Source organism: Halichoeres trimaculatus, unplaced genomic scaffold (assembly GCF_033239565.1).
Source record: "Halichoeres trimaculatus isolate MK-OKI-2021-1 unplaced genomic scaffold, fHalTri1.1 fHalTri1_scaffold_14, whole genome shotgun sequence".
Taxonomy (NCBI): Eukaryota; Metazoa; Chordata; class Actinopteri; order Labriformes; family Labridae; genus Halichoeres; species Halichoeres trimaculatus.
The window spans coordinates 18,096,897-18,113,992 of record NW_027437192.1 but is presented as its reverse complement, the minus strand read 5'-3'; the positions used below and the strand labels follow the sequence as shown (position 1 = coordinate 18,113,992).

General features: G+C 40.6%; 1 protein-coding gene across 1 annotated transcript; it reads right to left on the bottom strand.

The window, feature by feature from the left end:
- Positions 1 to 761: 761 nt before the first annotated feature.
- susd5 (sushi domain containing 5) lies at positions 762 to 14,707 on the bottom strand. Its single transcript, XM_074686942.1, has 5 exons — positions 14,470 to 14,707; positions 12,945 to 13,122; positions 7,998 to 8,107; positions 6,843 to 7,031; positions 762 to 5,472 (listed from the first exon to the last, which is right to left on the bottom strand). Exons 1-5 carry the CDS (start codon positions 14,555 to 14,557, stop codon positions 3,587 to 3,589), a joined length of 2,451 nt encoding a protein of 816 aa, XP_074543043.1. The 5' UTR covers positions 14,558 to 14,707; the 3' UTR covers positions 762 to 3,586.
- Positions 14,708 to 17,096: the final 2,389 nt, after the last annotated feature.

The window sequence follows — 17,096 nt, the reverse complement described above, 5'->3', positions numbered from 1 at the left end:
TGTACACAGACCTGGAGGGAATATAGTAACTTGTACTTGTTCTCCCTTAAAACCAACAAAAGTCAAAATGCTGTTTCTGGCAAAAAAAAAACCCTGTGGGCTACAAAGATTCATCCAGTTGATCGTAGAGCCATACCCCTTGGTCACTTTTTTCTGTATGGTTTGTTACTCTTACTGACAACTGGAGGTCAGTAAAATTTCTCAGTTTTCCTTTTTCTTTTTCAGTTAAGAAATGCAAAAAAGACTTTTTAAAATACTAACAGTATCTTTTGTTGGTTAGTCATACTATAAAATAACTTAAAACTTGTGTTAAGTAAACAATGCAGAAGACAAATGTCCCCCCCAAAGAATGGTATGCTAAATCCCAATCACAATATTGGTCTAAAAAAATCGCAATTAGATTATTTTCCAAAATCGTTCAGCCCTACTAACAACTAAAGGCTGCCACTTGGTTGAAATGGAAAACATAGGCATTTCGAAACAACATGTGTCTGTTATTTACCGAGACTGACTGGACAAATGAAATTCTTACTTTGTAAGTGAACTTGTGCGACTGAACGTGATCAGTTTATTTAGTATCAATCATATTCTGATAGATATCAAACATGTATATTGAGAGACCATGACTGTATGTGTTTGGAGAAGTCAGCGGTGGAAAAAAATGTTAAGAACTTTATTGTGAGTACAAGAAAAACAGTAGACATTTTACCCAACATCATACATGTAGTTTTTTTGAGATGAAGAAGAAGCAGACATGAAAAATAATAAGTATCATAAAAATGAGCAAGTTTCAAATAAATGTTTCCAAATCTGTTATGGTTTTTGTATTAAATACTAAAAAAATCATGTATTTTAACTTTCTGTGTTTTGTGACCAGGTCACAACAATCTGGGTTTTTTTCAGCAGCAGTATCTCATTACAGTAAAAAATAAAGTAAATGGGAGTGGAGAGAAGCAGACCCTGTATCAGACATGAAAAATTATCATCCACAGCATTTGATTCTTAGTCATGAAATAAAATTAAGAGTTACTTTAATACCAGTAAAGCTAATAGGCAGAAAGTTTTAACATTTAGTAATAAGTGAGACATTTGGACAGCATGTATTTAACACATCAGGATGGAAAAGGAAACAGTATGAAAAAGCTGGATGATTGTGTAGCAGGCATAAAAAGGAAAATGAAATGTTTATTTAGCTGTAGACAGCTTTAAACATGAGCAGAATCACAAACTATAAATCTATCTCTAAATCCTTTTATGCTTATTTGATTTTATTTACATTTTCCCCTTTTTACAAGCATCTCATGATAGTATTTGGCCTTGCTCTCAAGTATTTTGCACAGTACAGAAACGAGGAGTTTAAATATCACAGAGTCACACACAGCTACAGTACACAATAATACAAAAATACAACCTTCAGTTTTTGGTAGTGGACAGTACAACTAGTTTATGTAGTTTTACATGAGCTACATGAAGACATAACAACATTTTCTAGACTTTTTTTAGATCCTTATCTAGTTTCCAACCCCAAATATTTTACATAGGAGTAAAGGCTTATAATTACAAATCAGAAGATAAATAAACAAATACCTTGGTCAACCTTGGTCTGTCCAAAGAGCACAATGTAACTTTCACAATTCAATGCTAGTTCTAATGCTGCGGTCCATTTGCGCTCGGAACTGGGAGTGACGTCATCTCCGAGTTCAGCGTTCCAGTTGCCAAGTCGGAAAAACGTGCCTGAACAGCAGTATTTCTGTATATAAACATCGAATAATACTATATATATGGCCGATTTATTGCTACAAACACTAGTCCGCAATTCTAAAATAACAGAATATAACATGAGCTTGATTTCTGTTTACCCCCAAATTCGGAATTTCCTACTGGGAACTCGGGGCTGGTGTGGGTGCTCGAACTTACAAGTTGGAAATTCTGACCATGGGGGGCGTTCCAGCTGGGCTTTCCCACTCCGAACTCCGAAATTCCTACTTCTGTCAAAGGTAGGGGTTTAAGCCACGTTTCCACCAAGCGGTTCAGTTTGATTTGTCTCAGTATGGCAAGCATTTTGTGGTGTTTCCACTGACTAATCCTGGGACAGATCCCCAAATAACCGAGAGGAATGGTCCCACTTCTAGGTACCCTTCCATTGGGGTGCCAGACATACATATCCAACCCCAGAGGGTGGAGCTACAACACGGCAGTCCATTCATTGGTCGAAAGAATCGTCACTTACTGTACGACAGCTGCTGCATTTCTCCTGGCTGAATTAAAGCTTGATTGCACTTTGTAACAAAGAGCCACATGGAAATCACCAAGAAGACAAATTGCTGGATGAATTCCATCATTGCTCTTTGTTTTATTGACTTTTCTTCTTCGTTGGATTTATTAGCGGAGTCACGCTAACACGTAACTGTCACAACTATCGGTGTCCAGCTTACACACCACCTACCAAGAGAGGGTATAGCTCTCTTCGTACCAAACTGTACCAAACTGTACTGATCCAAACGGGACTGCTTGGTGGAAACGGGACTTTAGTTTCTTTATTTTCATTGGCAGCAGGACTGCAACGTTTGATCTCTGTTGGGTTTGAATTCTGTAAGCAAACATCATGACATATAGTGGACTGGTGGATAGAGCACACCTAAGACACCCAGACGAGCGCACAAACTTATTTTCAAACACACACACTTATATAAGGGGGCTAAGTGTTGAGTCTCAATAGACACTCACTTCATATCTCTCAGCAGCCAGCCGTCAAAACCAACAGAGGTGGGAAGGCTTTTAATTTTACACTGGCTGTCTCACATTTTTATCCTTCCCTGTCTCCTCAAGCTTCTGTGCTCACTGATCATACAACTCTCTCTCATCTAGATCTTTGCTCATCATCGTCACCATCAGCATCCTTTCTTTTGTTTGTGCCTGTTTGAAAGAAGACTAGTTGTTTGTCTGAGGCTGTCTGCCCATAACTTCAATGAGGATCTGAAGTGCTCTGAACTTCAGAGTCTTTGACTTGAGGAAAAAAAAAGGTTTTGTGCCACAAAATTCTCAAACAGAGGATTAAGAATCAATAGCAACAATGAATCAACAAAAAACAAGCATTTAGCAAAGTCAACATAACAAGCAAAAGGTAACACAGAGAATCTGTACCACAATGTCCAAGAGTTTTGGAGATTGGAGTCTTGGTTCATATATCCAGGCAGGGGAGGCATGCCTTGTGGTTTTCCTACATGGTCTTGTCCTCATAATCTTGGTTTTAAGTCCTTGAAGTTACGTCTAGTCCAGACACAACCCCAGCTTGATGTTAATGGCTTGGAAATACTGAGCATATGGCAAAGGTGAGTAAAAACCTATAACGGAAGAACAGGTGAGGCAGTTCACCTCAGTTCTTCCTGTTTCTCATCACATAGATAAGTTTTTGCTCACAAAAAAAGAACCAAAGCACAACTCATCTCTCAGAACCTACCCAAAACCTTCACTTTTGCGGTATTTTCAAGCAAGACGAGGAGCTGTGTTTCCTCTCTAAGTCATCCAAATGTTCCTCAATAGTCTTTTTCCTCTGTCAGAGTCCAAATGTCTTCCCCTCCTGTGCTTACACTTTCTGCTGCATCTCTATCTGTTGGCCCTGCCTGCTCTGACTCTGGCCCTTCCCGTTCATCTCGTACATCGAGCTCTTCTGCTGTTGCCGTCTGTAACACCACACCCCAATGATGACCGCGGCAGCAACTAAACACACTACTGCGATTATGGCCGCCACCGTGGGCCCCCGGCCGGAGGAGCTAGGAGGAGGAGAGGTGCAGTTCTCCCCTGGACACATTGCCTCCCCCAACTCCCCTTCTATCTCACCTCTCTCACCGGCCTCCCCTGGAAGGTTGTGCCAAGTGTGCTCCTCAATCACTCCACTTAGGACGTCGCTATCCTGCATCGGTGGGGCTGGATCTTGGTCAAGGAAGGGGTGTTCTGTGGGGCCACCAAGCCAGGAGTGGGTTGGAGCTGCTTGTTGTGTGTCGTAGTCCAGGGTGTCGGGGTAAGAAGGGGAGTCAGAGGGCTGGCCAGGCAGCATCTCCTCCACACCCCTTTGTTCTAATGAAGGGCTTGTGGGGGACTGAAAGACCTCTGGTGAGTTCGTGTAGGGGATGGGTCCACCAAATTCCACCCCGTTGGGTTTGTCTGACGTCCTGATGGCTATGTCTCTGCTCCCGTCTTCTGGTCTTAGTCTGTCTGTTGTGGAATCACCATTTTCCGTTTCTCCTCGAACAACAGGGTAGCCATCGAGCCAGGTGTCATCTGTGGTCACCTTTCCACCTGTTGCCTGCTGGGTGATATTTTGACGATTATCTTTGGGGATAGAAATGATAACATGCTGACGGGTGTCATCAAAATCTTCATGGGTATCGTGATCATCGTGATCATCATAACTGTCATGGTCATCGTGTTCGTGACCACCATGATCTGGGTAATGCTCATTGTCATCATCTTCCAGGTCATAATGCTCCTCATGCTGGTCGTGGTCGTGGTCGTGGTCGTGGTCGTGGTCGTGGTCGTGGTTGTGGTCATGGTCATGGTCATGGTCATGGCTGTCTGGATGCTCCTCTGAACGGTCAAGATGTTCCTGACTGTCTTTGCCATCATCATCAGTCAAATCCTCATGATCCTCATAACCTTCATGTTCATCATAAGTATCATCGTATTCCTGGCTGCCATGGCGAACCCGATCACGCTCCTCTTCGTGTTCGCCCATATCGTAATGGTCGTGTTTTTCTTGGCTGTCCCTTCGATCTGGGATGTAATGTTTCACATGTTCATCGTGGTCATCTTCTTCCTGGTGGCTATCAGGATCGTCTTCATCATCGTGGCGGCTATCCTCATGGCCATCCTGGTCGTGGTGGTGGCTGTCATTACGATCATCTTGGTCATCTGTGTTATGATCATCATCGTCTGGTTTATGATCGTCGTCATCGATATGAACAAGGTGCTGGTCCTTCCTCTCTTGGCTCTCCTGCTCTTTGCTTTCCTCTGATTTGGCACCTGAGGCTCTCTGTGTGGCCGGATTAGTAGAGACAGGATCTTCCTGAAAGGCTTCAGAGGGAAACCAGAACATGTGTTTCTGTGAGAGGAGGGACACAGGCGCTTGGGTAGCAGGAGCAGCATCGGTGGTGACCACCTCCCTCCTCTCCTGCTCCCACCTCGGGTGGCCTATGAAGTCTTCAACTGGCCGTTCCTCATCGGTTTCTCTTCCTTCGAACTGAATGCCAATCACCTCTCCTTCTACCTCATGCTGGTCACGTTGGTCTTGATGTTCCTCATCTTCTTCGATACTCAAGCTTATCTCCTGCGGTTTCTGACTTGGAGTCGCAGCTCCATGCACCTCCTCGTACACCTCACCGTGAGCCTCTGCTGGTCTCTCACTTTGGTGATCCGTTTCTTCATATGAATCTGGGAATTTGTCCTCGTAGTCTATGTGACCTACAGTCTCATCTAAAGAAACACAAAGGGAGACAGACTTTATAACCTGAATTCAATCAAACAATTTAAATCATAAGCACAGCTGGGGGGTGGAAGATTTCCAATGAATTAAAGGAAAGTTTCCTTAAAAATTACATGGGAATCTTAGCTCAGGAATATTGGAATTTTTCTGGGTTTTGATTCTGTCAACTTAAAGTAAGTTTTCAAAAATCCCCTGGATTTTTCTTTACTAGTCATCAACTTTCATTCATTCATTTTCCTAACCACTTATCCTGTTCAGGGCCATGAGTGACTGGGGCCTATCCCAGCTGTCAGTCAGGGTACACCCTGGACTGGTAGCCAGTGAATCACAGGGCTGCCACTTAAAGACAGACAGCCATTCACACACAGACACCTATGGACAATTTTGGATCATTTATTAACCTGTGATCATGCATGGAGTACCAGGAGAGAACACACGCATGTACAGGGAGAACATGCAAATTACACACAGAAAGGCGAACCAGGATTCGAACTGGTGACCTTCTTGCTATTGTGCCATCATGCAGCCCCAAGTTATCCACTTGATTTGAAAATACTTGCATCAGACATGTTTGCATGCATGTCTGCTTATAACAAACCAAAATGTTTAACATATATAGCCTATATGTATATGACTGTGTAAATACAGTTAATATAAATTCCCCCAAATTCCTGTTAATTCACGTTAATTTCCATGGAAAGTTTCCAACTTTGAATATTCCCAGGATTTTCAACTCCGAGTACAACTGCACTGACACGAGATGAGAAGGATGGCAGGGGATGAGTGGATTGAAGTCATTCTGAGCCATTTGTTTAAGATACACCACGTCCAGCAGCCTTATGAAAGAATAGATAATATCACTTTGCTCTAAGGAAAGGAAAAAATGAAGCAAAGATTTTACAAAAACATACAAATACTAATTTTGGGTGTTGATAGATTCATTTTGTTTCATTGACATAGAGCTATTCTTGCAGTGCACTCTCACTGGCAGTCTTTGTGCTCAGCTAAACCAAAAGAGGTCAAACTTCTGATCTCTTCCTATCAGTCTTTGACCCCTAAACTTTATCTTTAATGGTTCAGGAAATGCTACAGCTTTAGTAGCTCACCATGGACGGCTCATGCCCTCTTCTCCCTCAGCTATAAACTGGTCAGCTTTCTGGTATGTCACACTGAGGTGTGATAGCAGACATTTTCATCCCAACTAACAACTGGGGCGTTGTTTTCCCAAAGCCAGGAATCAAGGACTACCTTACAACAATGAGGGCTAACAAGACAGAGGCAAGGAGGTTGAGTTTAGAGAGGTCTCCTGTCTGGGTCAAAGGTCAAAGGTTTGAGGAGGAAGATTTTCAGAAACGATTACCTTTGACACAAATCTCCACCAGTCCGTACCACTCTCCACAGCTGTCGCATAGCAGACTGAAAGCTTTGTGTCCACTGGGCATTAAATAACCTGGCACACAGGTGTAGAGCAGCTCATCCCCCATCTCATACCCACTGTGCCCCTGGAGACGGGCATTTGGAAAGGATGGAGGGTCCCCACAAGGTACACCTGTCAACACAAACACACAGAGCACACTGTATCTATTCAGACCCCACCAACAAAAAGTCCAACAAAAGTGTTTAAAATGGTTTTCCTATTAGATGATGGTGGTGATGCAACCCCTGTTAAACAGTGCACAGTGTTCTTCAGTTAAAACATGAGCAATTATATCACCACAGCACAATCCTCAGTGTAAACAAAAGATAAGAAAGACTCAAGGGAAAGGAAGCAATGAGGTTTGTAAAAACTGTGGATTTAATTTAGACAAACACAAACACTAACAATGCTTCCTGGATGAGATAAAGACTATGTATTTCCCCTAGTCTGATTTTCACGTTAATTAAACCAAAGAAACACTGATTATTTGAAAAAAAAATACTAACAAATAAATTGAGTCAGAGACTATTTTTTATTTCTACTGATTTATTTCAGTGACAAAAATATTACTAAGAGACTTTAAGAACCAGGTCTGTTTTATATAAAGACTGTGAAACCTGACTGTGATGTTCCAGGTTAACTTTAAATCAATACCCTTCTCTTTCTAAAGTCAAACATCATGTGATAAAATTAAATGCTTCAATAAAGCTTCTCAATGGACCTCAAATTGTATGTTCAAAGACAAAGTCATTTTACGAAAAGCAAAGATCTAATGTGGACTGTGCTTCATTATGGACATTAAATACAAATTTCAAGGTAGTTTAAATGACAAAATTATTAGAAACCAGCCCAACAAAGGTTAAAAGAGACCCTGCATTTGGGGTATGTTTGTTAAATATGTCTTTTTACATCCGAATGTGATGCACAACTTATGGGCAAAAGAATGCAGATCACTGTAGCTCATATAAACTAATTCACATTTCTTGCACATTTAAAAAATGGCTAGAGATTTTTTTCCTACGTGTGCAAAAGTTGTTCCAATAAGGCCAGTTCTGAGACCTTATCGTCACATATATGTCTGTTTGTGTGTTTACTGACCTCTGTCTTTGATGCAGAATGCGTTGAGGTGTGTGTTGTCTCCTGTGGCGTTTTCTGTCCTCACATCCACTGCTTTAAGAGCACCACCCACAACATTACACACTGTGGTCCTGGAAGTCAGTTAAAAAAAGGATTGATTAAATGATTATCATACACACACGCACACGCACACGAATACTAAAAGGTCAAAAGCAAAGCATCAAAGCACCACTGAAGGGAGAGGCAGAGGCAACATGAAAAGCGTTTTGTTTTTTTGTTTTTTTGAATTTTTTTGTTACTTATCAAATTACAGCCAGTTGTATTTACCCTGTGACCCTCTAAAGGGGTGAAGAAACTCCACCCTGTTTGTGCTGTTGTTAAATTGAAGCAGATGAAGCAGTACATCTACAGCAGTGAATTATCGGAGGACTCCTCCAACTCATGACGACATCATGTATAAAAGTAAGAACAAAATTACATCTAAAGGAGCAGTTTGGTTCATACATGTTCACAGTAACATTACATCATACATGTACACTTATATAAAGTACCCTGTGCTCTCTTGGTCACCGATTTGTTGCTTATCTAAATATTTTAAGTCATGACATCAGGGTCCAGGATATGTTATCACAGCTCAGACATGCAGTATCAGCACTTGTAGCCTGTGGCACAATATTATCACACAGGGGGCACATTACGGGTAGATGTTCCCATGCTGGAGCCTCCACTCACAGCCGGCCAGCTTCATATAGAACAATGATAACAGCAGAGTCTTAATATAATGCACGCTCCACAGGGACCGAATGAATAATGTCTACAAGCTGCTGGGGAAGAGAAAAAATGCTGAGTAAATAGTCTATTTTTGTCTCAACATTAAGGTTTATAGCATCATTAGGCTATTTGTCAAACAAAAGCAGCAGATAAGACTGACTCAGACTTCCCAGGCCAATCAAATCATGTTCCCATAGCTGCTCCAGACACATAGCAGAGTTTGACTGAGCACAGAAACGTTATAGAAAGCCAGATGTATTACATTTTTTATTAAAAACAGTAGTGATTGGTGCCATTTCTAACAAAGAAGCATTGAAAACAAAAGAAAGTGGCACTAGCTTGGACATATGCACGTGTGTCCTTGTCTGTGTGAACTGGTGTTCCTGAGTTAATCAAAGCATCGGTAATTGGAAAGAATTTCTGACTGGCAGCGCAGCGAGACTGTGAGAAGTGGTGTGAGTCATGCTGCATGCTTGTGCCATGCTAACTTGGGCTTATAAGGACAAAAGTAGGAAAGTTAGAGAGATAGAAAAAAATCAGTGCTAGACAGAAACCGCCAAGAAAACAGTGAGAGTGAGTCAAAAAACACAAGAGCTGTTTTCACATTAAACTCATAAGCAACTGTATGTGACCTCTCATCATCTCTACCATACCTCAATGTCCTCACCTTACATGACACAACTATTTGTGGAAAAGCAACCTACTGTGTGTTTTTGTGACCCTGAGCGTTGATTTAGTCTGCTGGTATTGTTATGTTTGGTTACTGTGGTAGCAGATGTGTGATTGACAGGTCGGAGGAAGACGTTAGGGTAGGGGAGTCATTCTGAGAAGTACTTGTTATTACGCAACACACCTCAATATTATGTCAGTGCAATACTTGCTCAGTAACGTCAGAGAATCATGTTTGGTAAAACATGTAAAATAGTTCAGTACATGCGGAAAAATATTTGTTCATTTAAGAGCTTAAAAATAGTATTCTATTTAGAAAGTCATCCACTGACTTCAATTCTGTAACTTCTTCGTCTCTGTCATGAAATAAATCTTTTGCCTCGGATTAGTTCAGGATGTGGCATTTTGACCCTTGGCTGGTTTCAACAGATGACATCACATCACCCCAATTATCCTGCTTTCATTTCCCATCCACAGCCCTTTGTGTGCCTTGTTTTTAAAGATGCCATTTAAACAATAAAGTTATTATAATTATCATCTAACGAGCAGATGAAATCCTCAGAGCTAAAATGTGACCGGGGGTCTCTCTTAAAATGGTCTGATGTATTGGGTTGAGGAGGTGAGGGAAAGTTTAAGACAAAGCAACAGAAGAGGGAGGGGATGAGAGAAGAAAGTATGAAAATAATTTTAAAAGTAAAAATTAAATATGGGGCAAGAGAGCATTGGAGTTGTTGATTATAATGCTAAATAAATACTTCTTCTTGGCAGCTTCTATGGCAGCTCTGGGACATTACCTTATTATAAAAAATTAGTGTGCTAAGTGTTGTAACACAATAATTAACCCTACCAGATACATTTTTATTCTATGATCTAAGCAGAGAAATATCCGTATATACACTATCATTGATTAAATTTACTTAAAATCAATATGGTAACCAAAAACCTGCTGAATTTAAAAACCTAGCAGGGCATAAGCCTTTGTAAACAGTTTTTAGGGGTGCTGGGAGAAGATTTTGGGATGTTTCAGCACCCCTAAAAAGGGGGTGACAACATGTTTGAAATCAAGCATCTAGTGTTACAATGAATTGTTGTCTGAGATCATTTCAAGGAGGAGGAGGGAATCAGAATTCCTCTAGGTGTAACATGTCCAAAATTCTCAAGGTGTAAAAATTACTCAGACATGCAAAATGCGAAATGGACATCTAGATATATACATCTATCGCTGTCAATGAAAATGTAGCAGATAAGGTTGTATGACTCTGGGTGTGAAAGATAGCAGGTAAGATAAAACAGAGGGGTATTAAGCTTCAAAGTAGGTTTTATATTTTAAGATATATTGTAATTTGCCCCATCTATAAATTAAAATATCTAGGTACAAAGAGACGGTAATATTTTTCTTGAGCTGTGTCGATTAATTATGGCAATTTTTCCCAATAAAGATCCGTAATTGTAAAACAGCAAACAAAATATTCATTCAGTACCATTCTACTTTTGGTTCAGGTGTTATTTCCATATCCTGCAACATATGCTATGTCATGTATCTGTCTCTACCATTTGCCCCATCATTGGAGATCGCCATCCACCAACCAGTCTAGTTCTCCCAAGGGATTCTGTCTCTTACATAAAAGACTTTCTTGTAAAGTGATGGCAGATAAAGTTGAGTTTCCATCGATATTTGTAGAAACTAATGATGGTTCAGAGTGCTCAGTTTGTATAGGTGATATACATGATTTATTGCTCTATGAAAAGAATCAGAGAGCCAGACAGTCTCAAGACTAGATTTCAGCTGATGTTACTCTGTCTTTCAGGAGTGTAAAGGAACCTAATTTAGGGTGGATTCTTCTCAACCTCCTCTTATTTGGAAAAAAGGAATCATACCCATGATAAATGTAACTAAATGTAACACTTGCCAGAAACTGTTCATATCCCATCTCTATAGGGGCAAGGCACCCCTCAAAGTCAGATCCTAAAATCATCCCTAACAGACACAAAGAATATCTCTGGTCCACCCAACCTCCAATCCTCCAGCAGGAGAACGAGGCAGGCCGAAATGAAAAGGCTGGACAGGTACACAGCTTGAACCGACAGAGCCTTAGCTAAGTGATACACTGTGAAACATGGTAAGAGGGTGTGAAAGCTGAAGTCTACCATCCAGCTCACAGAGAGTGAGAAGCATGCAGAGGGAATACGTGTCAGCTTTTCCTCGGCCCAGACATTTGTCATTCTCAGACCAGACACCATTTTGTAGCAGGCTTGGTTTCCTAGCATTGCTGGCTTCTGTGAATAATGATTAAAGGAGGTCGATGTATTTTCAGAGCATTAAATAATGATTTTCAAAAGGGTTGATTTTCAAATGGTTTGATGAAAATGTATAATCTTACATTGTGTCAGTTTACGGTATCCTGTTTTACTTCTTATCCAGATCAATGCTAGCTCATAGGGCTGTTGGACTTTGGCGACACCAACTTAACCCCTTGTAAACAGTAGTTCAAAAATAAACGCATTTATTGTCCTTTATCCTGGCTAACTCACAAGCTTAATAACTTAAAAAAAACAACAACAAATGTAACAGATATCTGTCATTTCTGTGAAGATGTCCTCTAATGTAAAGTTGACTAAACTCATCAAAGTTTTCTTTACTATGAAATTATTTGAATAACTTTATCAGAGTTTTTCAGGAGTGAGGATCTGCTGCTATTTCTATGGCTGTAAATGTAAGATATCCACTCAGGCTATGGGAAATTGCCTAGGCAGTTGATTTTCAAAGTAATTAATCAAGTAATAGGATGGAAGTACAGGCAGAGACTATTTTAGAAATCTTTATAAGTGTTCACAGAGGGGAGGGGGATTCTTTGGGGGAATGAGCATAAAAAATACATTTTTAAGAATTACTTTAGATAAGGAAATATCACCAAAACACCTCCCAGTTTTAAAGAATTCAAACAGCTCTCAACTCTGAAGAGCACAAGCAAACATAATCCCGAACACTTACACCCTACAGGCTTGTCATCATCTTATTTTAAAGCACCATACACTTTAAGGATTGTACCAATTTCCATTTGTCCTCTGCTATAACTCCCCGAGGAAACCAGCTGTCAGTCAAACACCTGGATATAATGATGTACTTTCTGTCGGGCCTGTCTGTCTGTTTCTGTCTCTGGATGCTGAAGGCTGTGTGTCATGTTACCGTGGAGATGAGAGGTGTAAATGGAGGCAGTTGTCGACATGACACCCCGGCTCAGAATTCCCTCCTCCTCCAGGGGGGAACAGAGGAGTCTTTCTCTCTGTCCTCTTCTCTCTTTCCCCCTGAAATGTGTCACTCTCTCCTCCTATCTTCCCTTTCCCTTTAAAGCTGCCGCTGCTGCCTTCACTTCCTTTCTCTTTCATCTCTTTTACCAACATGACCTTTAACCTCTTCCAAAAACCCAGGTTTCTCCACATGTGCCTTACAACTATATAGACCCTCATGCAGAAACATGCACTGAGCTGTATCTTTTCTTTGTTTTTTTTTTTTTTTTTCTTACTTACCCCACTGAGCCTCCGTAGAGCCACCCTCGGGTGCATGAAGAGAAGAAGCACTCCGCCACAGCGTGATGAAGCTCCTGTGCTGATGCTAAGCGAGACTGTTGGAAGGCACAAGCTCGCTCAGCATCTGTGAAGCCCTCCAGACCAGAGGAGTTCCTCAGATTCACCACAAACACCCGACCTGAGGGAGAGGATTTTCAACCATTAATGTTCAAAAGGACAAAACAAAACTGTCCAAGTCAACGTTACACAGTTGACCCTAGGAGTGTAAGCTGGGCTTTTCAAGTGATGTGTATTATTTCTAGGGATGGGTACCTTTCACATTTGAAACGATACGGTACCGATGCCTGTTACCTGGCAATTGGTACTGGTACTCAACAGTACCAATTTTAGTTACTTTTTTGGCTTTATGTGGTAAAAATTTGTTTAATGTTGAAATATTTTCTTTTACAATTTAACATATTTTTTCTTCAATTTATAACCTTGCAATGCCGTGTTCATGTCCAGTATGGAAAATCACCTACTTTTCCACTCCCTCACAGTCACAAGGATGCATTTAGGTACCTAAACCTGGTACCTTTTGATTTCACATGAATCTGTACCCGGTACTTAAAACAGAATTCAGTCGGTACCTCCAGTGTACCAAATTCGGTACCCATCCCTAATTATATTTAATAAAAAGCTTTAATACTATTTTGTTACTGTTTTGATTAATAAATAATATCCCTTTCATATCAAAAATAATGTGTCACACTTTTATCTTTGTCTCACATGAAATAAAAGCTGTATAAATTTGTTCAAGGCAGACAGCACGATTAGTTTCACTTGTTATGTGGACTACTGTGGACATAAGTCTATACATAATTTTGACCTTTTATTGCTTGGATTAACATGCTGTTTGCATTGTGATAAATACTTAAACAGTGAAGCAGTTCGTGCCGTTTGAGAGACAAAGCACACATACCAACATAAAAAAGGCTGCTAAAACAAGATATAGAGCTGACAGAACTAAGGATTGATTTATCTGAGCATATTAATTTTCTGCTTCCAAATAAAGTTATTCTTCTTAAGGTGTGGTCTATTCACCTCATAACATGAGCTCAGTGTCACTTTTAATACCGTCTCGTTGCAACTTCACATCAAGTGTTGAAATATAAGCAGGGGCTATGCTAAAGTCTATACATTAATACATGCTACGCAGTGCTTCATTAAAAGAGGAGACACCGTCTGTAAAGGTATGCGAAGGGATATTCATATCAATAAAATTGAATACTTACAAAAAGAGGGTTTTAAAATAAATCTCCATCGATTTTGGCGACACGCGAGACAAGTGACAGCGCGTGCTCTGAGAAACGATTGGAGCATCACCAAGGTCCAATTAAACTCAGTGACACTCGTTTGTCATTCCTTATCGACTTGTAGGTTATGTTTTGGACAAAATGTGTTCAAAATGAAATCAATTGTTATGTCACTTTAAAATTAAAGCAATTCTTTAAAAGAAAAAATAAATAGAAAAAAAATAACCTACCGTCTGCATTGACAACAGAAGTGACCAACTGACAAAGCAGGTATCCAAAGAACCAGGACACTGAAATTTCTTTACAGTGATCCAGCATCTTTCACGACCTTAGCTGCAGTTCAAATCTCACTTTTTAATCTTGGGAAACGTGTCCAACAACTTCCAAACTAAAGTTATTCACTGGTCAAAGTGAGGATGGAGGATGAACTGCTGCTCTCTCCCTCCTGGTGGACAGAGGTGGACTGAGACAGCCGGAAGGTGAGCTTTCTGTCAAGTCAAGTGCTCGTGGTGACGGAGAGAGAGTGGTCAGGGAGGCGAGGCGCAGTTTATCTCCCCAAATAGTCGCCTCTCAAGGAGATGGAGCACCGGTGTGAAAACTCGCGCGTCCCTGTTGGTAAATACGTCACGGCTCAAAATCTTGACTGCTCCTCTGCAGGCACAGAAAGGGCTGCTGCCAAAGAGTCCATGAGCAAGAAACTGGAGTCTTACCCGGTCATTACATGTAAGCTGGCATGAATACAAGTGTCGGTCTCCCAAAAGCTGTCTTAATGTGAGGAAACGCGTATTTGTGACCAAGAATGACACACTGGCAGTGCAATGCTATTTAAAGACAGTTTGGATAACTAGGAACCTCACGTTCAGATGTTCAGTGCACCAAATGGAGCTTACCCTTTGAGCACTGAAATCTTAATTAAGGTGAGCTGTCCTTCTAGTTAGGCCAGACTTTCTTCAATTAAAGTGTGTGTGTGTGTGTGTGTGTGTGTGTGTGTGTGTGTGTGTGTGTGTGTGTGTGTGTGTGTGTGTGTGTGTGTGTGTGTGTGTGTGTGTGTGTGTGTGTGTAGCATTTGGTGTGTGAGATAAAGATGAATGCCTAAAGCCCATAGAGAGCCCTGTATTGTTTAAGTGAATCTGCAGGTGAAGATAACGCAAACATCCCACGTAGTACCAGAATGTACAGAATCCAGATCACTAAACCTATAAAGCCATGTTCTAACATATAAAAACCCATATAACCAAAGAATAAAACTTATCACTGTGTGCACACACTCTTATATAAAAACACAAGTTTCCACCTGGCTGATTACCCTGTCTTCATACACCAATACATCCTTATAAACTAAAGTAAATGTGTGGGCTTTTGTTTAAGTACCATTTCTCATATCACAAGGTTGGGTGATTCAGAAGCTGAAAGTTAAAACTTGGCCACACCATAGCTGCTGATAAAATTGAGGTGATGTAATGTGCTGATGGATGCTGACCTGTTGTCATGAATGATTTTCAAGTGCTCAGGTTCAGGTGTGAAACCAGGTTAGCTTTACCTACCAAAGATGATTAGGTGTAATGTTACAGAGAAGCTACAAAAGATGACCCTGAATGAGACAAGATGAATATATATTTTGAACCATTATGTCAGTAAGACTTGGGTAACTACCATGTAAGTGACTGCCTTATAAAAAGTTAATCATGTTAAGATTTAATCATTTTAATAAGAAAATTTACTAAAAGTATAGACAGTATTTGTTGTGGGAAAAATGATTTGATATGATACTTTCAACCTGTGTTTAACTACAGATCATAGCCAAATCTAAATGGTCAAAACCAGGACAGGTATCATCATGGACAGACATAGAATAGAATAGAATAGAATAGAACAGAATAGAATAGAATGCTTCTATTGTCACCTTACAATGGTACAACAAAATTTTTATAGTACAGCAAAACAACAAAAGAAACAACTTCTATTGAGGAATGATTTGCAGTGAGCAGTTGTGTAGAGGTGTTTCTCAGGGGCGTGTATGACACTATATTATGTTAATATCTCTCAGTTAAACATTGGCTGTCATAATATGATTGATATGTTGGTTTAACTCTGGCCTTTCTGCCTTTAGTTGAAGATGACAGACAATAGATAGAACATGTGAGCTTTCCTGACTGAGCTTGACGTCTGAGAAATTGGGCCAAGATAGTGAAAATATTGTATGTATGCATGTGTAACGTTGGACATACACTTAAATACACTAATTCAAAACAAAAAAAAACATCAAGACTAGATTTTTTTTTAGAGAATGAACACAAGGGTAATTCCTGGAGGAGAGACAGCTTTGATGAGGAATCACACTTATTTACAGCTCCTCATGCCACCTTTTCCATTTTCATTGTCTACCTCACTGGAGTGAAGTAACAAGTGCTGCCTGCTTGCTGCTTTCTTGCTTACTTGCTTACTTGCCCTCACATCCCCTACTCATGTTTGTCCATTTCTATTTTTGCTCTTCACATTTTTCACCCTGCTCCCTGAGACCTCTCATACTTCCACCTCCCGCTCAGAGGGGCCTGGATGGGTGAGCTGGGATCCTGACTCACTGATGAGGGGCCTATTTCTGGAGAGTTTTTAGGGGATTGTGGCAGAGGGGGGTGAGGGATGGTAAGGAGGAGAGAGACAGTGATTCACACCTGCACCATCTCAGAGAAGCGGGTGAGAATTCTGTTATCTGCAGGTGTCTGTGTGAGGGTGCTGCACGTCTTGACTTCACACAGGTGTGTAATCTCACAGGACCAACAGTACACACCCATCGGACAATTTGAGCTGTGGAAGTACACACACACACACACACACACACACACACACACACACACAC

Coding starts and splice junctions, on each gene's coding strand:
- susd5 (XM_074686942.1), bottom strand. CDS start 14,557: ATGCTGGATCACTGTAAAGAAATTTCAGTGTCCTGGTTCTTTGGATAC. Junction 13,123..14,469: donor TTCTGTTGTCAATGCAGACG/GTAGGTTATTTT, acceptor CCTCTCCCTCAG/GTCGGGTGTTTGTGGTGAAT. Junction 8,108..12,944: donor CTCTACGGAGGCTCAGTGGG/GTAAGTAAGAAA, acceptor ACTGACTTCCAG/GACCACAGTGTGTAATGTTG.